Source organism: Lotus japonicus, chromosome 3 (assembly GCF_012489685.1).
Source record: "Lotus japonicus ecotype B-129 chromosome 3, LjGifu_v1.2".
Lineage (NCBI taxonomy): Eukaryota > Viridiplantae > Streptophyta > Magnoliopsida > Fabales > Fabaceae > Lotus > Lotus japonicus.
Window position 1 is genome coordinate 73713478 of NC_080043.1, and position 27182 is coordinate 73740659.

Genomic DNA, 27182 nt, shown 5'->3' on the forward strand with positions numbered 1-27182 from the left:
GAATGTGGAGGATTGGGGATTAAGGATCTCCATGCTTTTAATATGGCTCTTCTCGGCAAATGGTGGTGGAGGTTCCTCAATGAACCTGAATCTCTGTGGTGCAAGGTAATTAAGGCCAAATCTGAGCACCTTCCTGCTAGCAGCTGTGATTCCCCATGGTGGAGAGACATCAAGGTTGCTTGCTCCTCGAATGGTGTTAATTGGCTCAAGGAAGGGTTAGTGAAATCTGTTGGTAATGGGGATGCAACTTACTTTTGGTCAGAAAATTGGGTGGGCACAGACCTGTTACGAACGCGCTTTTCACGACTTCATAATCTGTCCAGGCAAAAATATGAGCTGGTGTGCAATATGGGGGAATGGAATGATGGCTTATGGTCTTGGAAATTTCGATGGCGTCGGCCACTTCGGGGGCGGGAACTATCTTGGCTTGCAGACTTGCAGGGTATAATCAATGGTACCCCTTTGGTGCAAGGAAGAGGGGATCGATGGAGGTGGTACCATTCGAAAGATGGTTGTTATTCGGTTTGTAAGAATGTTTGAATGGTTGATTTTCTCATTAATCTGAATAGGTATATATACAAAACTAAGTCAAAACATTCCTAATATGTCTAGCTTAATTACATCCATGATTATAGCCTAATTACAAAGACTAACTAAGAATAATACATATTCCTATTCTATCACACCCCCGCAGTCGAAGCGGGTGGTTCACTGACGCTGAGACTGGTCCGAAAATCATCAAAAAGAACTCGAGGGAGGCCTTTGGTGAAGATATCCGCAATCTGGTGACGAGAAGGAACATGAAGGATGCGTGCCTGACCACGAGCGACCTTCTCTCGAACAAAGTGAATGTCCATCTCAATATGTTTAGTGCGTTGATGTTGGACAGGATTGCCGGATAGGTAGATGGCACTAACATTATCACAGTAGACCAAAGTAGCCTGAGAAAGAGGAAAGTGAAGCTCCAAAAGTAAGTTGCGGAGCCAACATGATTCAGAAACCACATTAGCTACGCCGCGGTACTCAGCCTCAGCACTGGAGCGGGAAAGGGTGGGTTGTCTCTTGGACGACCAGGAAATGAGGTTGTCGCCGAGAAACACACAGTAACCAGAAGTAGATCGACGAGTGTCGGGACATCCACCCCAATCTGCATCGGTGTAGGAAATAAGCTTCTCAATAGGAGAAGGATAGAGATGCAAGCCAAACTGTAAAGTGCCCTGAACATAACGCAGGATGCGCTTCAGTGCAAGCATATGCTCTGTGCGGGGGGCATGCATATGAAGACACACCTGCTGAACAGCATAAGAGATGTCAGGACGGGTGAATGTGAGATACTGCAAAGCCCCAGCAAGACTCCGATATAAAGTAGGATCATCACACGGAGCACCAGCAGAAGTACTGAGTTTCTGCTTGGTGTCAACTGGAGTAGCAGAAGGATTACATGATGTCATACCGGCTCGACCAATAATGTCACGTGCATATGTACTCTGACTGAGAAAAAGTCCACCTGCATGTCTGGTGACGGCAATGCCCAGAAAATAGCTCAACGGTCCCAGATCCTTCATAGCAAACTCGGATGCAAGAAGAGCCATGATAGATTTGCGAAGGTCATGAGAGGAGCTGATAAGGATGATGTCATCAACATAAAGCAGGAGGTAAGCCATGTCAGAGCCTCGTCTATAGATGAAAAGGGAGTGATCAGAAGTGCTGTGCTGAAACCCAATGGTAGAGACATAGTCTGCAAAACGCTGGTACCAAGCACGAGGCGCTTGCTTCAACCCATAAAGGGATTTCCACAAGCGACACATATAGTCAGGATGCTTAGGGTCACGGAAACCCAAGGGCTGATGCATGTAGACTGTGAAGGTATGAAAAACGGTAGAAAGGGGGGGTTTGAATAACGTTTTCAGTACAAAACTTCCACCTTAAAGATTTTGACAAATCTTTCGAGAACTTAAGTGTTAAAGATAAGAGATAGAGAAGCACACAAGGATTTTATCCTGGTTCACTTGATAAATCACTCAAGCTACTCCAGTCCACCCGTTAAGGTGATTTCTTCCTTCTTAGAATGAAGGCAATCCACTAATCAGGTAAGAGTTACAACTGCACTTGAAACCTACAAGTGACTAACAATTACACTGACTTAGCTCACACTAAGATTCACTCTCTTAGTCTTCTCTAGGATCCGATCAACCTTGATCTCCTAAAGGAACTAAACAAACTGTTTATCAAAGAAATGTTTACAAGAGATTTGCTTCTAAAAAGCTAATAGTAAACTCAATGAATTTCAGATGAAAGAAAGCTTAGAATATTTTGAATATGTCTTGCGCGTATGTGTTGCTTCTTTTCTTCGCCGCTTCTTTCAATCTTCAGCCTCTATATATACTCCAAGGATTAGGGTTGAGCGTTGCATGGGAAATGCTACCGTTGGAGGGCAGTTTTGGAAAATCCAGCTTCTGCTGTGGCTAAGAACGTTAGGTAGGTCGTCAGGAAGGTACACTTGCTTTTGTACTTGGATAGCGACTTGACCTTTTAACCTAGGAGACTTCTGATCAGAGGAATGCTTCGTATTGGAACTTGTGAAGCCGGTTGATCAGAGTCAGAGGGAAAGCACAGATCCTCTGACCATTGTATCTTCTGATTCTGAACTCAGAGGGAAGAACATGGCCTTCAGAGTTTCTTGCTTCTGGACTTCAGAGTTTCCACTAATCAGCTTCTGGATCTTCAGAGTCTTCTACACCATCAGAACATCTGAACCTTCAGTGTTTCTTGGTTATCAGAACTTCTGGATCTTCAGAGCTTCTAGCGACTGAGTCCACATCAGAGTTTGTATAGCTTCAGAACTTCTGAAGCTTTTCCACTGTTCATACTGAACATGGTGAATGCGAAAGCGTTGCTTGGGTTACTCTTTATACACAGTGCTTCTGATTTGTGTGAGATTGAGTTGAGGTCAGAGCCTGTAAATAGCACACTCAGAAAAACACGTTAGAGTACCACAATTGTTCATATCAAAAGGTTAACTTGTAATCATCAAAACATAGAGTTGTACTACTCGATCAAAACTTGATCTTAAAGACTGTTTCACTGCATATTCCTATTCTATCACGGTTAACACTACATATTCTGTTTTGCAGGAACACAGCTCTATGGAAAAGCAAAATATTTTTCCTCTTATTTGGACTGCTGCTTCTCCCTCTAATACCAAGGCTTTTGTCTGGAGAACTCTTCTCAACCGTATACAAACGAAGGATAATTTAAGGAGGAGGGGGGGTGCCCTTGAGTGCAACTGATTTACTTTGTCCCTTCTGTCATGAACAAGAAGAGAGCTGTTCACATTTGCTGTTTTCTTGTCCTGTCTCTTATAAAATCTGGTGCTTATGTTCACGCTGGTTGGGTATGACGCTGGTCTTTCCTTTGGATCCTAAGGCTCATCTCTTGAGCTTCCTTCTGCCAGATTGCAACAAGGCTGTACGGGGTGGTCTTTTGACAATTTGGCTGGCAATAGTATGGTCCCTGTGGCTTTCAAGGAATGACATAATTTTCAGTAATGGTCATTTGGACAACTGCAATATTTTGGAGTTGATTCATTTCCGTTCCTGGTTTTGGCTCAAGGCGAAATTCCCTGGATTTTTGAACTCTATTTTCGAATGGAAACACCGAAACAGCATCCGATTCTATGTCTTCAATCCATTGCTTGATTCAGACTTTCGTGGGTGTGGGGTATCTTTGTGAGGAGGCTGGTGTGATTCCGAGTTCATATACTGTCATGTCTTTGTTAATTCTTTTGGTGGAGGGTTGGTGTAATTGTGTTTGGCTACTGGCAAGTCTGGAATGGTTCATGTTACAGGTTTTATTGCTGAAGTATTTTGCATTTAAGGGGCAGCTTTGGTGTCATTGAAGGGATATATCGTTGGCTGTGTAGGACTAGTGCAGATGTATTGTTCTTGGTCCCTTTTAGCTTGGGTTGGGTTTGCTTTTATCTTTATCTTTGGAAGATTTTCTTTGACTTAAGAAATTAGTAATCTTTTTCCTTACTAGGTTTTCCCAAAGGGGTTTTTTCTAGTAAGGTTTTAAATGAGACTATTTTCTTTAGTCTCTCTTCCAAGGAGTGGGTGGGGGTTTTCTGCAAGTTCATGGATTTAGAGCTACTCTCCATGGCTTTCTTTTTGTTGTACTTTCTTTGTTCTTTCTTTGTTCTCTCTATTTTGTATTGGGTTGAAGTACTCCTTGTACTTCTCTTAATATAAATTTCATGGCTTATAAAAAAAAAAAAAAACCACTAAGCCAATGCACTTCTTGTGTAGAACCTCCGCACAAGTTTATAACCATTTTTAGAATTTCTTTAACATACCTCAGTCAAGCCGTCCGACCAATGACCCACTGACCTAACTAGTGACTCATTGTTTTAGTACCCTAGTCGAGTTGATGATCGAGCCGAATTTTTAAATAGAGTGTCAAATACTAAAGGGTTGATGGTGAAATTAGTCCATGAGTTTATACACAAGTTGGATTTTAATCTCATTTAGGAAAAAATGACGATTAGTGGCGGTCAAAAACCGCTAGTAATTGTAAAAATGATCGCTTTTGACCGCCACTAAACATTATTTTTTCTCAAATGGATTAAAATTAAACTCGATTACAAACTCAAAGACTAATTCGACCATTAACTCAATACTAAAATAGGTTTTCCCAGTATCTATTTAATTTTTTTACTGTTTTTCCCATTTTGTGCCAAAATCCGTGACCATATTAAGCACGCCTCTCCTCCATTCAATTCTCACCACCTTCCCATCTCACCAGCCATAAAATTCTAAAGTCAGAGAAAGAGAATCACACCCACACACACAACAACATCACCAATCACTATTGAATATTGATAATATAACGTTTTTTTTTGTTTCCTTTTTCGTAAAAGGAAAATTAAATAATTACATAATTTTCCAAAAGAAAAAATTGCAGAGTCCAAGCTTAACCAAGTTCCTAACTTCGAAGACTCCGTCACTTCCAACCCCATTTCCCAATTTATATGAGATTCCCCCATCATCATGTCTTCGACACTAACCGCATTCTCTCACAGCCATGAACGGCGGCGCCGCCCCTCCCTCCGGTGACGCCTCCGTCCTCAACCACAGGCGCACCCACCAAACACCAACACCTCCTCCTTCTACCTCCCCAGATCCCTCCATGGCGAAAAGCTTCTCCTCCTCCATGCACTACTACACTGAAGCCTCCTTCATGAAATGGACCATCGCCGACGCGGTCCACGTCGCCACGCACCATTGGATACCTTGCTTGTTCGGCCTCAGCCTCCTCTTCTTCATGGCGGTGGAGTACACGCTCTTCATGATCCCGCCCTCGTCGCCGCCGTTCGATTTGGGTTTCATCGCCACGCAATCCCTCCACCGCGCGCTGGAATCATCGCCGAATCTCAACACTCTCTTGGCCGCCCTCAATACGGTACTACGTCGTTTCAGTTTCTTCAGATCTGAACAAATCTAGGTTTTCACTTTTCCCGTTTTCGATTTTTGGGTTTGTTTCTTTATGGGTAATTGGGGGATCGAAAATGTTTGATGTTAATGCAAATGGGTTGTTGTCAAAATTTGATTTTGTTTGCATTCACATTGATGGATTTTGACATGGTAGGTGTTTGTGGGGATGCAAACGAGTTATATCTTATGGACATGGTTGGTTGAAGGACGTCCTAGAGCTACAATTTCAGCACTCTTCATGTTCACATGTCGTGGGATTTTGGGGTACTCAACCCAGCTTCCATTGCCTCAGGTGATTATTCATTAAATTTTGTTCCTCTTTTGGTAATTTCTGATGGTTTCCTAATTGAGACATGTTTTGTGTTGATTAGGGGTTTCTGGGTTCAGGGGTGGATTTCCCTGTTGGAAATGTGTCTTTCTTTCTGTTCTTTTCCGGGCATGTGGCAGGGTCGGTGATTGCTTCATTGGACATGAGGAGGATGCAGAGGTGGGAATTGGCATGGACTTTTGATGTGCTCAACATGTTGCAGGCTGTGAGGTTGCTTGGTACAAGAGGACATTACACTATTGATTTGGCTGTTGGGCTTGGTGCTGGGTTTCTTTTTGATTCTTTGGCTGGGAAGTATGAAGAGTGCAAGAGGAAAACAACTAGTGCAAATGGTTTCTCATCGAAACATGCTTTGGTTGGATGAACAAGTTGAGAACATAGATGAAAGTGACCTCAAGATAGGGATAATGACAAGGTATCAGAAGGATAAGGAAAGGATGATGTTTTCACATGGACTGAAGCCTGAAATGGAGAATTTGAATTGTAATGAAAAAAAAATAGTTGATAGTAGTAGTTCTAATTTTTAATTGCATTGTGATTTTAAAATTTGATTTATTTCACTAGTTTTGCAAGTTCTTATCTGTCCAAGTTTTTTATTCTTCTCTACTATTTTGACTAATGGATTCTGGGATGGAATCTCTTTGCTTAATTGCTCTGGGAATTGCTCCCACATTTTGGACGGTTGTGCCTTGTGTGCGTATTAGAGGAGGTTTTGATAATTTTTTTGTTTACGTCAAGGAGGTTGATGACTTGATAGTTGATACCAACTTTTTTTGGTAACTTGATAGCAACATTGAATTAATTCAATTTTGAGTTATTCTAAAAAGAAATTAATCATTTAAAAAATCACAAAGGTTTTATGGTCGATAAATTAAATCCATATATAATTGACCCCAGTAACAAGATTGACAGCCCAAAAGCTCAATACACCATGGGTTCCAAGAGCAGACCTTGTGGCGCCCAAAGGATGCAGATGAAACCGGCTAGCTTGATGAATACATTCCAACTCTGGAGGGATTTCTCAGTCCTAGAATTGAACACTCGTACTTTCCCCCGTGACATTTATTTAATTTTAAATTAAAAAAAATCAAAAAGTAAAGATAACTAACACAATATAATGAGCAGTCCAGTTAGACTTGCTCTACTTGAGTTCGTACTCAAGCAGAACCTTAGAGGTTGTCATGATGAGTTTCTGCTTATTTTGTGAAAACTTGAGTCTCAAGATCAATGACTTTGATTTTAGTTGATAACTTTTTTTTTCTTAAGCTCAAATCTCTTTTGTTTGAGCTCTTCTTTTTGGGATCTTGACCTATTTGACAAGTGGGTTCTAAGTTCTAAATTGAGTTGGTTATGCAGATAGGGCCCAAAATGTTTCAGAAAGAAAGAGAGTGATTGAGTTGGTAGTACAAAAAACGTTAAGGTGATTTGACTTAGAAGTTAGAAGAAGTGACATTTAAAGTTTTCATTATCAAATTTTCACTTCAGTTTGTAGCAGATCCTCTCTGGGTTGAGCTTTGGAGCCGCAGTTGTTTCCCTCCGCCACTGTTCCGCCTCTGTTCTGCCACCTCTGTTGGCTAGTGTTTGGATATCTGAAGGCTAGGGTTTGTTTGGCCCAACTTTCATGGACTCAGTACTTTGGGCCTGATCCTTGGGCTTGTACTTGCAAGTCTTCTCTTAAATTTCCCTTAGTTCTAACTTGGTTTAGATGTTTCTAAGGAGTCAAATGCTTAAGTGATAATGAACTATTGTAAGTTTATTTGGGCTTATGACCCAATTCTCTTCATTCAATAGGTTTGATGTATTATGATCTGATGTAAGTGTCGTTGGACTACCTTTAATATTGAATGAATTTGAACTTTCGACCAAAAAAAAGAACACCAATAATATAAATTACTATCATTTCCTTAGTGAACTTGAGACTACTTTGTTTCAATACCTTTTCACTTATTTCCATCATGTTCTCTTATTTTTTCATTATTTTATTGGGTTAATCGTCTACTTGGCCTCTGTCTTTATCTCGCCGTCTGGAATTAGTCATTCCCCGGAAAATTTACAAATCTGGGTCCTCTCGTTTGCAATAAGTCTGGAGCAGGTCCTCGCCGGAGGCCAGAGCTCCGGCGAGGTGATGATATGACATGGTGACTGTGTTAGTAAGCTTACGTGACTTTAAAAAAAATTAAAAAATAAATAACAAGTCATATTTATTAATCAAATAAACTAATTTTAAATCCATTAACAAATCTAACCTAATCTAACTAAAAAATCAATTTCCCCCAAATAATGAAAATAGAAAAAACCCTAAATCAATTGCTTCTTCCTCTCAAACCCAGAACCTTCTGAGTTCTTCTCATTTTCTCATCCTCTCAAACCTAGCTCTGCCCTCACAAAGCTCCATGACAAGCTCGCGGTCGAGACTGTACTTTTCCTCGATCTCGCTGCCGGTGGCGTCGCTGAGGACGGCGAGCTTGGAGCCGTCGTTGTTGGCGACATAGTCGATCGCGAAGGGGTTCTCCTTCTTTCCCTTCTTCTGGGTGGAGATGGGTTTCAATGGTGGGTTGCGCCTCTCAAACCCAGATCTGCGAATCGTCCTCCATCTGATTATTTCTTTGAGGGAGAGGTTGCAGGTTGGGGTGTGGTGGGTTGTGAGTGAGGGTTGGGGTTGAGGTTGGGGGTGGGGTTGAGGTTGCAGCATCGGGGTGGGTTTCAGGGGTGGGTTGCGGGTGAGGGTGGGGTTGCAAGTGAGGGTGGGGATGGGGGTGGGTTGCGGGTGAGGTGGGGTGGGTTGCGATGGGTTCTAGGTGGGGATGGGTTTTAGGGGAGAGTTGCAGGAGAGAGAGGGGAGGACGGAGACAGAGGGATAAGGAGTGTAAGGCCCAAGTTTTTAAGTTTATGCTAAGTGAATAAATTTCTTATTCACGATTAGGGTTGATGTATTGTGAAAGGAAACCTGAACAAGAGTTTGTCAAATGAAATAGATTTATGAAGGAGAAAGTTCAGGAAAAGTCTGAGGATTGTATCGAAGTCGATTTAAGTTATAGCACGACTAATATTCGCTTTAAAAACCTAGGACAAGAATCTTAGGAAATAACACTATGTTCCACCCTTGGAACACTGTAGGATTTTAGTCCAAAAATCTTCAGAGAAATGTTAGAACTTCTCTTTTTCCATATATCAAAATCGTTTCGAGGCGAAACTCTAGGATCTACGAACGTCCGATTCCAATCATCGGAAGTTTGCCGAAACCGAATCCCTGGTATTTCAAAACCCTAGAATCAACCGACAATGAAGACTTTTTCTATTCAGAGCTTCAAATGAAGATTCTACACGCGTACACCCATTTCTCTTGATGATTTCAATCTTTCTTCAGAAGGAAGTTTTCTATTCCGACATCCGATGCAAAAAGCAACTTATCGGGTAAAATAGTTTTATACCGACTATGCATTAGTTGCCAAAAATACAAGGAGACCTCTTTATAGTTTTGGAATTCTTTTGCCAAAACATATCTATTAATTCACGGAGAATGACGCCGGAAAAATCAGATTCGCGAAACTTTCATTTTCCCGCGAATTTCCATCTTCTATATATAGCAAACAAGTGAGAAAAAAACACAAAACTCCTCCATTTTCTCTCCTCAAGGCCGCGAGCTTCACCAAGGAAGAAGGAAGAAGAATTTTCTTCATTACTTGCTTGATCGTTGATCCGTTAGTTGCTGCTTCAAGGTTTCGAGGTATAGTCGCTAATCCTTACCTCTGATCGCTTTTTCCATAGCTTTTCTGTAGACTTTTCTGAGCTGATAGTTTATGGGTTTTTCAAAACTATCCTGAATCTTTCATTTCTGATTCTAAACCTCTTCTTTATGTGCCCAAGATCACTTCTGCCGGATTAGATTTTCCGTTATGTCGCCGGAATTCCGTTGGAATCAAATTTAGCCTAAAATACCCATTTTTGGAGTTTTTGAGGTAAAGCTTCAACCTTTAGGCTAAAAACTATCGCCTTAGCTTAGTGCTAGTAGGATTAGTTGTTATAAACGTCGTTGGTGACGTCCCTGCAAAATTTGGTTTTTGGGATTTCAGTTTTGAAATTTCTAAGTTAAAAATCATGACCAAAATACCCCTGCGACAGTTTTTGATCCGATAATTTTTCCGAGTTCAGAATAACCTTAGTTACGGCTAATGATAGCATAGGAACCAAGTTTGATCGAAGAAAAATCGAGTCTCCTAATTACCTAAAGTGGCCGAGCCTATAGGGGGAGGAGGAGGAAAATTTCCTTTTCCGAAAACTTGTCTTTCGCGCTAGATTATCGTACCTTAGAGTATAGATTACTTCGTGTAACCTTAGTGATGTATTGATAGCTTAGTTTCCGATAGATTCTGATAGTATTTATGTGGTTTTGCTCTAAAGGTGATTTTGAGGAATTTCCAGCGGAGCAAGGCTTTGATTATGAAGGAACTTTAGGAGATAACTCTGGAGAATCTGCAGGTGAGGGCTTCTCACTGAATCTCTAGTTAATGCTTAGGGTCGATGTTTTCGACATTGTTTACTGTTTATGCACTGGATTGTGTGTGATTGGGAAATGTTTTCTGAGGCTTCGGCTGACAATGTAGATGATGCATCTACTGAATGTTTTGATGAGTGAACTACATGCTAAGTGCTAATTGGGTAATTTAGGATGTGTGGTGCATGCCTTATATGCTAAGTGCTATGTGGTTATTGCTTAATATATTGATATATGACATGTTGATTGGTTGTGCTGAGTTATTTATACTTATGCAATGAGATCCGAGATTCTGAATGGTGAGAATAGCGGGCAGGTCATGCCGATTTTATTTTGAGAGTTTTAAGAAAGTTTGATAGGACGAATGAGATTCGGACCTTGTTATGATGCGTAAGGATCGAGACATTCTCTGGAGTCATTTGGGGATTTAGAGATCCCGAGAACTTATAGGATTTGCGATAAGACTAAAAAGGTCATTACTTTGAAAAGAAAACTCATAAGACATTAAACAACCTCTAAATCTTTAAATAAAGATAATAAACTCGAAAGGAAGCTTTGGATGCAAATCTTAGTTTTTGGAAAACGAGAAGTGTCGTCGGATCCAAGTGTTGAGTATGTTGATGTTCTTGTGCTGTTGGAGCAGCTGTGTTGAGTATGTTGATGTTCTTGTGCTGTTGGAGCAGCTGTGTGGTTGGGCTATCCTGGGGATAAGTCCGGGGAATTGATAGTTCCCGAGTATGTTGATACTCTTGCTCGTTGAGCAGTTTTGACCATCGGATTGAGATGAGTCGGATGATTTGGAGATCATCATGAGTTATGTGTTGTTGTGAAGTGTGTCTTTTGTCGCAGAATCGACTGTTACCTTAGGGTAAGCTTTTAGAAACATTAATTTAGCTAGAACACGTGGCGACGTAGCTATATGTTGTTGGGCTATCCTGGGGATAAGTCCGGGAAACCGTTAGTTTCCGAGAGTGTGATACTCTGTGCTCGTTGAGCAGTTGTGATCATCGGATTGAGATGAGTCGGATGATTTGGAGATCATCGTGGATTATGTGTTGTTGTGAAGAAGTGTCTTTTGTCGCAGAATCGACTTTACCTTAGGGTAAGCTTTTAGAGACTTTGATTTACCTAGAACACGTGGCGACGTGTCGAGTGAGATTCGGAGACGTTGTTTGTCTAATCATCCTGCATTCATGCAACATTAATGAGGTATTAACACAGGACGTACTCTGGACCTCGTCGGATTCCAAAATGGTCATAAGACCCGGATTTCCGTGTAAGAGCGTCTGTAGACGTCTCTTGTAGCAGACCGAAATGGCAGACCTACGGGTTACGACTGATCTGACTACCGCTGTCGTTGGAATAAGAGGCACGCGGGCCGAAATGGTCCCACCGTGGCTGGTGCTAGGGCTGATCCGTTGATGTCCATCCGTTCCGGATTGCATATTGGTTGACTGGGTTAACCTGCATATCATTTCATGCAACATGCATACTGACTTAGTTGTCGAATGTGATTGTTATTTGTTAATCCTATTTGGAACATGTTAAGTGTTTTTATTGTCATTTATGTTCGTTATGGAATATGTAACCCTAGGATGTTATCCCTAGCTATAAGCCTAAGTGGCTATTCTATTATCTGTATCTATCGATGTTATTATTTACATAATTCTTTGGAGTTGACCCTCGCGTCTTCTGTGTGTGCTTTGGCGGACAAACGCCCTTTGTCAGATGTCCACGGCGGACTAGATCATGATGGTTCACCCTTCGGGGGGAACTAGAGTTGAGATACTGGAACAGGAGCGCATTGCGGTAGCGAGAGGAGGACGGATGGTGTACTTAGACTAGGTCGTCCTGGATTCTGATTCAGACGACGATCATGCTAGCACATAGTTTTGAGTGTTGGTATGAGCTCCTCGAGTTAGGATTAGTGTAGGAGTAGAGTTTAGCTCTGACAGTCTTTGCTTCATTTGTTTCTTTGGGGGACAGGGTAGTTCCGCCTATAGCTTTTTGTGTGGTTGCCTTACGGGAATCACAGCGAGTTGGTTGGACTTAGGAGGTCTTATTTTCAGGCCATTGGGTCAGCTTATTCTCAGTTTTGAGGGATAGTGTTGCGGACACTTACCTTTCATTCGGTTTGTACCTATTGCCTACGGGCGCTACTCTTCTATTACCCGTCGCTGGAGGTTTACTCGTGACGAGGTTGCTACTTACAGCGGGGGCTGTATATATATATATATTGTATATTAGCTTTATTACTTTTCGCATTTGGGTTTTATTTAATTCAGTCTTGTCTTAGTTATTATCGAAAAAAAATATTCACGTTTTTCCGCATTAAGTTTATTTTTTGTTACTAAAGTGACGCCACCGAAATCGGGGTGTTATAGGGAGCGGAAAGAATCGATGGTGATGGGGCACCGGGTTGACCCTTGCAGCGTCGATGACTGGCTACACCTTTCTTCTCCGCCCCACCACCGCAATGTTGAAGGCATGGGCAAAGAAGAAGAGTTCACGATCGGGAAAGAAAGGAAGAAGGCAGGGGCAAGGAAGAAGAACTCAGAAGTGAAAAATCCTTCGTGATGTTGCTTTGGGTTTTGGGTTCAAGAACTCTTACTTTGGCCAAGAACTCTTACCTTTGTGATGTTCAAAAATCCTTCGTGATGTTGTTTTGGACTTCAAGAACTCATAAGTCAACCCACCGAAGCTACATATATGATTCTCTTATTCTGGAAATTGGGTGATGTTGTTTTGGATTTTGGGTTGATGTTGTTTTGTTCTAGTTTGTTTTGTTATGGAAATTGGGTTGGAGAAATTGGGCTGGAGGAAGAAGATGATGGGTGTTGACATTCCCCTGATTCCCCACGCCAAGATGAATTCGGGTACAATGTTTCTTTAGATCGAAGAGCTTTAGATGTGGATTCAGTGGGTAGTCTTTGGATGACTCTTCCACTTGTGAATTTCTGGAATATTTTCCTTCTTGGAGGAAGAAGATGATATGTTTTTCTGGAGTTTTGTGATAGTTTTTTTTTTTTTCAATTGAGGATTAAGTGGTTGTAATTAATGTTTATTTGGATTTTTTTAATTAATAATTAACAGTATTTTTTTTTATTTTTTCTTGCCACGTCAGATAAGTATCATCATGCCAATTCATCACTCGCCGGAGCTTCGGGCCGGAGCTCCGGCGAGGACCTGCTCCAGACTTATTGCAAACGAGAGGACCCAGATTTGCAAATTTTTCGGGGAGAGACTAATTTCAGACGGCGAGACAAAGATAGGGACCAAGTAGACGATTAACCCTATTTTATTTTCATATTACATTATTTTTTTATAGGCTTTTCATATTACATTATTATAAATCTTTTTTTTATTCCTATATCTGAGAGGTATCTGTCGATGAATAATTTTCCTCTACGTTACGTGAGAGCATGCACGTTAAGTTGGAGTGTTCATTGAGTTGGATCGACTCGACGAAACCAAACCAATTAAGTTGGTTCAAATCCAAACCAAACCAAACATATGAAAAAATGAGAATGATAAGCTCGGTCATGGTGTGAAGATTTGAAAACTGATGAACCGAACCGAACATGTGTAGTTATTAACATAAAAAATAGATATTCTCTCTATTTTCATGATTCACCTCACTTAATTACAGATTTGTTTCTATCTTCCTAAGTTTAGGGCAATTTTCTATCTTCACTCATCATCCATTCGTCGTTCCTCTCCCTCCATTTCACTCAGGATATATAGTTGGTAAGTGAATCTTTGACTTCAAATGTTTGGAACTGATGAACCAAACTTAACTTTCCGTTCATCATCAGTTAGGTTTGGTTTAATTTTTGGAATTTTTTTCTAACAATATCTCCAATGCAAGGTTCTTAGTTCTTATTTTTGAGTTAAGAACTAAGAACTGAGTTCTTAACCATTGGAGGTGCTGACATGAAGTTCTTAGTTCTTAAAAATAAGAACTCAGTTCTTATATAAGGAATTTTACTTTTTGAGTTTTTAGCCTAAAAAATTAAATTTTCACTCTCCTCCAAATTACTTTATGAATTTTATTTTATTACTTTATGAAAATAAAATGTATAAATGATGTGGTTGGTGAGACCAAATGAATAGTAATAAGAACTAAGAGCTAAGAACTCATGGTTGGAGCAAAATTGCTTGAGAGTTGCTTAAGCACAAATGACAATATGGGCCTACATAAATAGTGCTAAGAAGTAAGAACTAAAAATTAAGAACTAGCATTGGAGATGCTATAAGAATCAAATTAAACCAAATCGGTTAAGTTTAATTGATTCAATCACTTTTTTCACCTAAAGTCAGAGCAAACAGAATCGTGAACACTTGTAAGTCGTTGAGTAACGTTACATGAACCAATTCAACAAGTGTCCCTTGGCTATACACAGAGCAAATTTTTGTTTTTTTTTTGGAGAAACATAGAGCCAATAAATGGAGACTAAAGTACCTTAAATCTGTAGGGGAGGTGCGCAGTGCACACTCTGCTTTTTCTCTTGGATATGTGGATCAGATTACTATCTCAAAACAAAAACGTGGCGCCGCGTGAGACGATGACAAACAATACACTCGGGCATATGTCAAAAGTGAAAAACCATCCTAGTTTTGGATGAGATCAACAACACTTTCAAATGAATAATGATATATACACACCTCATTTTTTAAACACTCCATTTCCATTTTTTTTTATTTCTATCTCTCTCATCTTATTATCTATCACATCTCATACTTTCTCTCTCTTACTTTTTCTTTTCTTTCTATCTCTCTCCCCATTCCACCTCTCTCCACCTCAAAGAGAGGTGTGGATGAAACATTATTCCTTTCAAATTAACCACCAAGATTCCTTTAAGTGACAACCAAAAGGAACTCGCATATATGCAACTAACTAAAAAAACAAAACAGAAAACAATAGACTTGGTCCCCGAATCAAATAAAAGTTTCATGATGAAATGATATATATTGCCTTACCAGATAAATATTGAGTAAAATCAATTTAATCTTAAGTTTATAACAATATTTTAACTTGTGTATGAAATAAAATATGTTAGGAACATATATCAAAATATAAGGTGCCAAAATATAATTGGATCGCCTAAGTTAAAGTGATACCCATATAAATCGTGAGTAATTTAGATAATTCAGAAAATATATGCGCAAAAACGTTTTTGTGGAACCGTAGGACACATCTTTGTTTCCGTATGCATGCATGGACAGAGAATCGTTTGTAGAAAAAAAAGAAAACTTGGATCAATCGCTTTCAATAAATGATCAAAGAAATTTTCGAAACCGACCTAAACATCTAATCAATTATTCTCCACTTTCCTCCTTAGCCAACCCATATCTTTTTACTTTCCTTACAGCGATGCCAATATTCCACCACTACAAAAAAAACATGATTTAGTGGGGTTATTTAGCGGGGGTTTTAACAACCCCCGCAGATTACATTAATTTTCATTACTTAGGGGAGGTTTTAATAACCCCCGCAAAAAATTACGTTATTAAACTCTCCCAATTTTCACTCTCTGAACTCTCATCTCACTCTCACTCTGAACTCGTTTCTCATTCTCACTCTCACGATTGCAACCTGATTCGTTAACCATGGAAGCTCCTGAATCCTTTCCACCGATTTGATCTCTCGATTTCCACCGATTGCAACCTGATTTGATCTCTCAATTTCCACCGATTTCAACCTGATTCACTCTCGATTTCTTCTGATTCGACTCTCAATTTCACTCTCCTGATTCCACTCTCGATTAAACCCTAAAAATCTACTCTCGATTCTCTTCATGATTCCTCAATCTCCAGTGTTTCACGAGAAAACGCTCAATCTCTGCTTCACTTGCATTTTCCTGGTAAGAACTCAACTCCACTTCCGTATGAGTTTCAATTTTGCTTCTGATTTTGAGTTTTGTTTCTCTTTGGAATCACAAATTAGGCAGAAATTCTCTGGAGCTGGAACCTAGACATTGTTAGGAGCTTAGGAGCTGGAAGGTAAGTCGATTTCGTTTGCTTAACTTGAATATCTATGGCTGGATTGGTATGATATGATCGAGTAAAACTGTGGAAGTGAATACAGGTTTTCCAGTTTCAATTGGCTTCTGGGAGTGTTGACTTGTTTCATACGATTGATAACTTGGATCAATCCCAATTTTTCAATGAAATACTCAAGTTGAATCTGAATGGGGAACCCCTTTTAGCTACTAAAATTCCTATATTAATCATTTTGTTGCTTGATAGGTTTTTGCTTTGTTTATGCAGTCATGCCAAGGTTCAAGCGTTTCCACAACCCACAAAAATCAGCGTCTGGATCATCAATTGAAGCTTCTTCACAATCAGCCCCTGAAGTCTCTCAAAAAGCCCCACCATCGAAGAACCCCGTGAGTACACCATCTTGGAATGTTGAAGCAATAGGTATGTGTCATATTTTCTTAACAATCTTGGAATGAATTATTATCTATTCCCTTTTTCTTATCTGAAATTATTATCTCTCTTGCCCTCTCCCCCCTCTCTCTCTAACTTACATACACACAAGATATTAATGAGCTTTTAATGGTTAGCCTGCAAAACTTGAGCTTAACTCATTTATATAAACTGACTGTTTGGTGAAATTTAATTTCGCCATTTGAACACTTTCTTCTTAAACCATGTATCGTTTTCAAATCTTCCTTGGGAGAAATAAATACTGTTGAGTAGAATATGTATATGCTTTTAGTGGTGCGTTATGAGTTTATGACTAATTAGCATCTTAGCCTGTGTGCACTACACAGTAAAAATAATATAGACCAGATTCCTATGATCCTTGTTCTGGAGTGCATCTACTTCAATGACATCAGTTTTCTTTCTTCTTCAATCTTCAATGGTTGTTTGTATCAATTCGTTTTGTTTTTATCCAGATTCACATGTAAATTGCATTTCAAAGGGACAGTGTAACAGTGAAGGTTGAAGTATTGATAGATCATGCGAGAAAGTTGAGGATAGCCATAGGTTGTATTTTTTTATCCTAGACATGTTTGGTTGTCTAAAGTGTACGAACTATATAGGTTAGAGAATGAAACATCTATTTGGAGTTCGTTTAAACTAGTGAAGTAGGATGAAGTTCTGAAACATTGGTGAGGGTTGTTACTTCTAGGAAGATAAGAGCAGGCAAGAATGAGAGTTGTTATGGGGGGTGGCAATGAGTGAGGGGTGTGGAAATATATTTATACTAGTTAGAATGGGAAAAGAGAATATTAAAAAACAAATGAATGGATTGGTTTTGATATTTGAACGAGTGAAAATAGTAACTGACAAAGTTGAAACTGAAATAAAGAAAGAAGGCCTAGGATGCTGCAGAGAAAACCGTGTGTCCATAATCATAGCATAATTTATAAATAAATAAATAAGATCATGACACTTTAGAAGATGGACTTTTGAAGTGGTTTTAGTGTAATTTCTCTAGAAAAATGAGATAGATGCTTTGAGAAGTTTAGATTTTTGGTGTGTTGTTCATCTTATGTCCATCTTAGGAAACAGTCACTTGCCCCTTCTTCTATAGTCTCTGCTAATTTTAGCTCAATTTGTAGGATTTGTCAGTTACTAGAGTGGTTCTCCAACTAAATTTACATTTTAAGCTTACTTTCTTTTCCTTCCTTTTTTACCTGTTATAGAAGATGTGTACCGACCTATGCTGTAAGCAATAGCATATACCTTGAGAATGAAAGAAATTAAGACCAGTAGTGCATCCAATAAACACATGCTTCTTATCCAGGAGTTAAGGTTCTTTACTTAACTCTGTTTTATCTTTCAGAGACTCAAACAGGGAAATTGATGGATGTAAATTTTCTCTCTTTGTTTCTACTTTCTACTGTTGTTACTTATCTGAAAGGTTTCTAGAAAGTTTCTTGCTATAATCTCAATTTCTCAAGTTTTCATTTTCAGGTTGTATGCAGTACTCTCCAAAATATATCATTGATTTCTTTCCTAATTGGTATTACTCTATTTGGATGGGCAACCAAGCAAGTTATAAATGTTATTCAGGTTGGTTCATGATACATTTATGCTTGATATTTAGATGATGATTGATGAGGTGTTGTATAATGTATCTATCTAGTTTTTTTACCAACCCCTACCCCATAATGAAATGAGGAAGAAGAAGAGAAGCAAAGCATGTAAGGGAAGAAAAGAAAATCCAAACTCCAAAGAAAACCGAGCGGAACTTAATAGTCTATATTTTTCAGTTTGGAATATTCATCTTGACAGAGTAATAGGAAATTTGTAACCTTTGAGTTCCTGTAATCTGAACTTTCTTTTAGCATGACTCAGGAACTTCATATTGTGACCTGATAATTGGCTTCAAAGATTGTTTTTTACATTCTAGCTATAGGCTTTCTTGGATTGAAAGTTGTGTATGGGTTATTTTGGATTGTAAGTTGTCTATGGGTTTGTTTCTTTAATTGAAGTGTTTTGTTATTTTGGATTATGAGGTTAAAAATGTTCCTAGAATATATTATAGGCTGTAAATAATCTCTTGCATTTAAGGGAGGTTTAAAACTCCCGTTAAAAAAGCTTGCGGATAAGGGAGGTTTAAAACCCCCACTAAAAACCGCCGCTAAATTCATATACAGGTACCAGGGTTTGCTGAAAAACGCCGCTAATGATTTGTGGGGAGTGTAACTTCGGGATTTTTCAAAACCCCCGCTAAGTAACTCGCGGGGGTTGAAAACCCCCACTAAATGCAAAAAAAAAACCCACTAAATAACATTTTTTTTTGTAGTGCACCACAGCAACCTCTCAAGTCCTATATAAGCATGCCACATTGGCCCAAGTTCAAGCACACACTCATTCACTCACAAACTAGTTCAAGCACACACTCATTCGCTCACAAACTAGCAAGCTTTTCCCTTACATAAATTCTTCTACCAAATCTGCATTATACCAATTAGCATTTCTCCAGCCTTGAATATTGATTAGCCTTTTTTGCATTATACACGAAATGGAGAGGGTGACAAAGATGGTATCAGAGAGGCCAGTGGTGATCTTCAGCAAGAGCTCATGCTGCATCAGCCACAGCATCAAGACCCTGTTATGTGACTTTGGGGTGAATCCTGCAGTTTATGAACTTGATGAGATATCTAGAGGGAGAGACATTGAGCAAGCTCTTTCAAGGCTAGGATGCAACCCTTCTGTGCCGGCCGTGTTTATCGGCGGTGAGCTTGTGGGAGGAGCTAAAGAAGTGATGAGCCTTCACCTTAACCGGTCCTTGATTCCAATGCTTAAGAATGCTGGAGCTCTTTGGGTTTGATCATGAATAGTTCTTGACATTTTCATGGATCACTCAGCCGCACATATATAATCACTTTAATTTGTTGAGGTTATATGTAGAGAGGCTTATGCATCTATATATTGTCAGCTTAGAGTTTAAGGTACGAGACGCAATAATGAGGCCAACTTACTTAACTGATCGAGGTGCATGCACTTTAGCCCCCCACCCCCCTTTTAATGTAATATCTTTTTTGATAATCATAATAAAGAGCTTTGCTATACAATGCGACTAATTAAGAGCTAGGGGACATGTGGGTTGGGTGGGGGAGGTCCAGGGATCAATCTTTGGAGGGTGCAATTTATTTTTCCGATGTATTAAAAAAATTAAATTCTCAAACGAAATGTACCATTTAGACCCTTTTGGAAATCCAATCATCTTACTCAGTTTGTGAGAATTTTTAACCGCTTCCTAAGCTAAAAATATTAAAAGAAAAGAAGTAAAACATGGTACTACATTTTAAAATTGACACCAATCACGCGAGAAAAAAAATCATACATGCAATTTATGACGGTACTAAATAGCCAATTTAGCATTTTACGTTTTTCTCCTAAACTTTAAGAAAACAACATGTTCAAATGATAGACAGAGAACATAAAGAGAAATAAGGGATAGATGTTAATATGTGATATAGTGTTATGGAAGAAGAATAAAGAGAAACATAGAATATTTGTGGGATGTCATTACCTCCATGGCTCCATGAGACTATTTAACTCCATCCTAGTTAACCAATAAGATTGTTTAAAAATAAGTAAAACCAATTGAAAATTTTAATTCATTTATTTTAAACATCACTAAAACCTTCATTTTTCAGACACTTAAAAAGTAACTTTCACATGCAATTCAATTTTCTCTCCGTTTGTCTCATCATATCATATTATATTATATTATGTGCATAACGAGCTATCATCGTTTATGGTAACTCGACCTAACCACCGAGTTAAGTTTCATAGTAACATATGCTCAATCTTCGAGACACATTTTAAGTCCAATAAGCACATGACTTAAGGGCTTTTTTGTATGTCTACCGAGCTCTCGTGTAAGATAGCCTGACTTAATTACTGAGTTACCATAGTCTGTGATTATATTTAGTCGTCGAGGGACTCTCCAAGCCCAATAAACATGTGTGAACTTAAGAGACACATGTAACCCGGCCCATGGTTATATAGCGGTCTTTAACCCCCCCCCCCCCTCCCCCTAAAATCATTGACTAATCATAGGTCATTTAATATCATCTAATAAATCACTCTAAATATAACAGCTAAACAAGTAAAAGCCCAAGAGGCGGCGTCCTTTAATCCTATAAAGAGACCAAGATAATAAGGTTGAAGTATCTTCACTCTAACATTGATACCAGGACCTAGACTTTGTGCTTGTCGTTAACTCTGATCCTGAAGTTTTGAAGAAAACAATATTATATATTATAAGGTTAAATATTTTTTTAATTTCTGACTTATATACTTGAATCAGAAATAAATAGTCCATAAGAGAAAAAAAATCTCTATTTTCATCCCTGAAATTTTTTTTTTGATTGTAAATAGTTCATCTGTGACATCATAACACTTATTAATTAATTGACATTAATATTCACTAAAACACATTTTCACGTATACATTTATATATTAACTTGGATTTTCATTAAATCTAGTCATCACCAAACATTCTTGAACCAGTTTTGGTCCCTCTTCCTCCTCCCCTCTCTTTTTCAGCCACACCCATGACCCAAGCATATTTAATTTATGAGAAAAGTGGCATACGCATTCGGCTACATGCCGCGTTTCTTCTAGCTCTTAGTTGACAAGGTACAAATGCTAAAAGCGAGGTTGATATTTGTGTGATATTCCCTTTGATCACACTACCGTCTACCGAATAGTTTGATATGCAAACTCAGAAGGGACAAAAAATGAAAACAAGTTGTACATATGCAGAATAAATGAGGCATAGGTTGGCACAAAGCAGTCAAAACTAACAGCAGATTGCCAACTTGACCGTAGGTGATATAAGGCTGGTTAAAGGAAAGATGGTTATTTAAAAAATGCTTAATTAAGATATATTTGATGATTGTTTGTCCATGCCAAATAAATTAGGCATAGATTATAAAGCAGTTAAAACTAGGCTTAAATATGTTTTTGGTCCTCTAAAATTGTGATCTTTTAGTTAGGCCCTTTTAAATATTTTTTTTATACACCCTTATTTTGAAAATAACATGGAGGGAGAAGCCCGTGCCGTTACCTTTATCTAACGGACGCTGATGTGACATTTTAGAGGGACCTAAACAATTGAACCATGATTCTAGAAGGACTTAAACCAAAGTACCATGATTTTAGAGGGACTTAAAACTTAATTTTTATCATGCCTTAGGTCCTCTAAAATCATGGTTCTTTAGTTTAGATCCCTCTAAACGACGTAAGGTTACAGTAAGGGCTGAAACCTTAGTATTATTTTGCATTTAGGGGTGTATATAAAAAAAAGTATTTAAAGAGACCAAAACCAAAAGACCCTAATTTTGAAAGAGAAAAACATATTTAAGCCTAAATAACATATTATCAACTTAACATGGCGATATAAATTCGTGAAAGGGAGACAAGTCCAATATGTAAAATATTTAATTAGTATTTGAAGAGTTGTGTACATGTTGAATAAATTAGGTAAGGGTGAGTATTATGTACGTTCGTCATTCAGTGTAAGCAAGTTAGACTCCGTAAAAATAAAAACATAAGTTTACATTTCGAGAAAGACGTTTATTTGGAGTGATATATAACTGTTTTCCGAACAGATGACAACATGCATTAAGAAAAAAGAAGAAGCAAAATCGTAATAAATTGATGAGGAGTGATATCAACACACTCTATTAAATTCACTCTTTAACATCCTTCATGGATTTATTTTATAGAAAATTAATAAATATCTCTCGCTCACTAAAAATCTATCGACTTTAGAATAAATCAATTAAATGTTGGAGAGAGGGTGTTTAAAAGAGTGAATTTGGATTTATTATTGTTGGTTGCAGTGCAATCACAATTGCAAACCTATCTATTAAGATCCGACAAAGTATATTTGTAACATGTACTATTTATATCTACTTCATCGAGAACAAATAAAAATTACCTTAGACCATTTACAATGGATAAATGAATTGGGTGTTGAAAATTGTTGAATTTTGTTGATAGGTTGTAGTGGTTGTTGAAGTTTGTTGAGAGTGATGAGAGAGAGGAAAAATGTTGAACATTTTCAACAAAGTTGGACAGCCTGCGGTGTGCCACGTGGCGCGAGGCCAGTGGTCACCGCTGGCGCGTGCGCCTTGTCTGCAGGAAAGAGAAACCTTTTTTTTTCTTTGCCACGTGTCAGCTTCTGATTCGTGGCTCCGGATTTCTTTTACCCTTATCTTTTGAACTCAATTATTTCATCAAAAAAAATATTTTCTGAAAAAAAAAAATTATACCAAAATTCATGATTTTTTTTCTCTATAAATAGAGACTTGGTTCGTTTGATTTGGACACAGAAAAAAAACCAAGTTTTTCACCCTCTTATTATCTCTTTAACCATCTTATTTATCTATCTATTAGCATTTGTTTTGAAATGGATCCCAACAATCACCATTTCAACACCCAGAATTCTTCAAACAACCCATTTTACAACCAAAATCACAACAACTATGAAGATCCAAATCAAATTTCTTACAAACGTCCTCAAAATCCCACCAATTATCAAGCCCCACATCAATTCTTCAACCAACGTCCTCTAAATCCAAACTATTATCAAGTCCCACATCAAATCTCCAACCAACGTCCTCGAAATCCAAACTATTATCCAGATCCAAATCAATATTCGTACCAACCTCCTCAAAACATACAAAATTTTAACCAGTCATCAATTGTTCCAAACTCTTATCCATCTTATGGATCTGTGAGATATTCATCTCAAACACCCCAGTCTAGTGGGTATATGCCAGTGGTTCCTGAAAATTTTCCGAGTGTTGATGTACCGGAATTTCCGGAATTTTCAACACAAGTCAATCTTGGTGGCGGGTCAGCTGATAATGAAGTCAATGAAATCACTCCTAAGAGCAAAAAAGCTCATTCACCCGCATGGAACACTGCACAAAATCTAGTGCTAATTAGTGGGTGGATTAATTGTGGAACAAGCAGTGTTGTCGGAAGAAACCAGAAAGGAGAAACATTTTGGAGAGATATTGCTGAGTATTGTAATGAGCATTGCTCATTCGATCCTCCGCGCGATTGGGTTGCCTGCCGAAACCGTTGGAATTATATGAACACAAGACCGGGTAAATGGATTGGCGCTTATGATAGCGCTAAGCGTGAGCAACGAAGCGGTTGGTCGGAGGATGATGTTATCGCAAGAGCACAGGAATTATTCGCAAGTGGGAAGATTGGTCAATTTACTTTGATGGAAGAATGGCGCGTTCTCCGTGATCAACCACGTTTTTGTAGTCAGGTAGGAGGAAATACTGGCTCGAAAAGTAGTGGATCTAAGAGATCACACGACAGTGATGCAAGTGGCTCAAACTCTATAGGATTAATTCCTCGTCCAATGGGAAATTAGAGAAGATGCCGACGAGGAGGTGGACAAAGAGTGGGATTCTTACATCCAATTCAAGGAGAAAGAGCTTGAACGATTGGACAAGATAGCATCGGTGCAAGCAGAGACTAACGAATTGATTAAAGAGAAGACTAATGCGATGAAAGAGAAGACTAATGCTAAAAAAATTAGTATGTATCTAAAGCTAACTTCGGAAGAGCATCTCAATGACCGTAAGAAAGAGCTGTTAGAGCAGTTGTCCAAAGAGCTATTTGGAAATTAATTTCAAGCGAGTCTTTGTCTGTATTCGGTCAAACTTGTCAGTGGTGTGAAGTATGTAGTGTTTGCTTTAATGTTTGCTTTAATAATTTTCAAGTGGTGACAAGTATGTAGTGTTTGTTTTAATGTTTGCTTTAATAATTTTCAAGTGGTGACAAGTATGTAATGTTTGCTTTAATGTATGGGTAACTGTGTTTGAATATGTACCACTCAATTCGAATCTTGTCCTTTTCTGATAATTAACTCTGGTTGATAACTTATTTCAAATCCGCCAGTGGTGTCAAGTCTTTAGTGTTTGCTTTAATAATTTGCCATCGGTGTCAAGTCAGTAGTGTTTGCCTTTAATAAAATTAGGGTAACTGTGTTTGAATATGTACCACTCAATTCAAATCTTTTTCTTTTCCGATATTTAACTCTAGTTGATAAATTATTTCAAATCCGGCACTCAACCACCATTCAATGTACTTATATATATGGACTCATAGATCCATTGATGTACCAATATCCCAAATCTCTTCCAATCTACTTCAAAATTCACAAAAAATGGATCCATCTGATTGTCCTTTTGATCTTGCAGCATACATTCAAAATAGTCAAATTGAAGAAGCTTATGTACTCAACCGATTTAGAGAGCGTCGAAGAAAAATTCGAGAAGATACTGCACCTCGTAGTAGAAAATATATCGATAGAGATCATGCAGCTGCAAACCAGAGGCTAATTAACGACTACTTTGCCAATGAGCCTACATATGACGATGCAATGTTTCGTCGTCGGTACCGGATGCAAAAACATCTTTTCCTTCGAATCGTTGATGACCTTTCAAGTAGTGATAACTACTTCACCCAACGCGTTGATGCAGCCAATAAATAAGGTATATCACCCTTAGCAAAATGTACCACAGCAATACGAATGTTAGCATATGGTGTGGCAGCAGATGCGGTCGATGAGTACATCAAAATTGGAGGTACTACATCATTGGAGTGTTTACGTAGATTCTGTAAAGGAATCATACGATTGTATGAGCAACAGTACCTGAGAGCACCAACCCAAGAAGACCTGCAAAGAATACTACATGCTAGTGACATGCGGGGGTTCCCAGGCATGATCGAGAGTATTGACTACATGCACTGGGAGTGGAAAAATTGTCCTAAAGCATGGGAAGGTCAATTTACTAGAGGGGATAAGGGAACCACAACAGTTATTCTTGAAGCAGTTGCATCTCATGATCTATGGATCTGGCATGCCTTTTTTGGATGTTCTGGAACGTTGAACGACATAAACGTTCTAGATCGGTCACCAGTGTTTGATGACGTGGAACAGGGAAAGGCTCCAGGTGTGAATTTCTTTGTGAATCAACGTCCCTATAATATGGCATATTATCTAGCCGATGGTATCTATCCTTCTTATCCAACTTTCGTCAAAACGATTAGACTTCCTCAAAGTGAACCCGATAAGTTATTTGCAAAAGTTCAGGAGGGATGTCGAAAGGACATCGAACGTGCATTTGGAGTTCTTCAAGCTCGTTTTAAAATCATCCGTGAACCAGCTCGCTTGTGGGACATAGATGATTTGAGTATCATTATGAGGTCATGCATCATATTACATAATATGATTGTTGAGGATGAACGAGATTCATATGCTCAACGTTGGACCGATTTTGAGCAATCTAGGGAAGGTGGATCTAGTACACAGCAACCATACTCGACCGAGGTGTTACCCGCTTTTGCAAATCATGTGCGTGCTAGATCCGAGTTGCGTGATTCAAATGTTCATCACGAACTGCAAGCAGATCTAGTGAAGCACATATGGGCAAAGTTTGGAATGTCTCAGGATTGAAGATGATTTGTATCGTACTAATTACGTTATTTGTGTGTTGTGGGCTTGGTTTGTTGTCTTGCATTTTAAGTTATTGTGTGCTTAGTTTGTTGTCTTGCATTTTATTTTAAGAAAATAAAATAAATTCTTGTATGCTTAGTTTGTTGTCTTGCATTTTAAGTTAAGAAAAAAAAATTATAGTCTATATTTCAAAAAAAATTAAATTGTTAAGTGTTTATTGTTTTAATTTAATTTAATTCAACATTGTAATTTTATGTAATCATAAAAACAAAAATATAAAATTAAATAAAAATGTGAAATAAAAAAGTGGTGGGGTAGGGTGAGTGGTGAGTGGTGGGGTAGGGTGTTGAGAGTTAAGTAAAACCATTGGAGTGGGTAATTGTTGAGAGAGTGTTGAATTGGAGAGAGAAGATGATGTGGAGTGTTGGGAAGAGAAAAAGTGGGGTAGGAAAGGGGTAAACAAAACATTTTTTGTTGAACCATTGTATATGATCTTAAACCGTCATGAATTTGCATTGGGCCGAGCGTGTCTCCAAGGATGATGAGCGACCCATGAAATCAATATTCATCCCTCTTGATCTCCAAAACTAGTCAAATGAATTGTTATTATTTCCCTTAGTTCCCCTATTCATATAATATAGTCAAATTAATAAATTGTTCTTTTCAATTTTCTGATGTATAAAAAAAAATTGTTCTTATAGAAAAAGTAAAAAGGGTTAAATATTCTTTTCGTCCCTGAACTATAGCGAAATTTTGGTTTCCATATCTCAATTAAATTTCTGATGGTTTCTATCCCTTTACTTAGTAAACGGTTTGTTTTCCGTCCTTTGACCATTTTGACCGTTGATGTGGCATGCCAACTTGTAGGTGACAGTTGACATGTCAGTTATTTAGCCAATTTTGAAT

The 27182-nt window shown here is 38.5% G+C and overlaps 3 protein-coding genes across 3 annotated transcripts; 2 read left to right on the forward strand and 1 right to left on the reverse strand.

Annotated features, from left to right (window-relative positions):
* Positions 1-680: 680 nt before the first annotated feature.
* Positions 681-1853, reverse strand: LOC130744701 (uncharacterized mitochondrial protein AtMg00810-like). Its single transcript, XM_057596863.1, has one exon. It carries the CDS (start codon positions 1851-1853, stop codon positions 681-683), a length of 1173 nt encoding a protein of 390 aa, XP_057452846.1.
* A 3004-nt stretch (positions 1854-4857) lies between these two features.
* On the forward strand, positions 4858-6389 carry LOC130745796 (phosphatidylcholine:diacylglycerol cholinephosphotransferase 1-like). The gene is made up of 3 exons (XM_057598182.1): positions 4858-5457; positions 5644-5781; positions 5861-6389. Exons 1-3 carry the CDS (start codon positions 5080-5082, stop codon positions 6179-6181), a joined length of 837 nt encoding a protein of 278 aa, XP_057454165.1. The 5' UTR covers positions 4858-5079; the 3' UTR covers positions 6182-6389.
* A 12733-nt stretch (positions 6390-19122) lies between these two features.
* On the forward strand, positions 19123-19952 carry LOC130742586 (monothiol glutaredoxin-S2). Its single transcript, XM_057594678.1, has one exon. The coding sequence runs from the start codon at positions 19296-19298 to the stop codon at positions 19602-19604; it is 309 nt and encodes a 102-aa protein (XP_057450661.1). The 5' UTR covers positions 19123-19295; the 3' UTR covers positions 19605-19952.
* The last annotated feature ends 7230 nt before the right edge of the window (positions 19953-27182 follow it).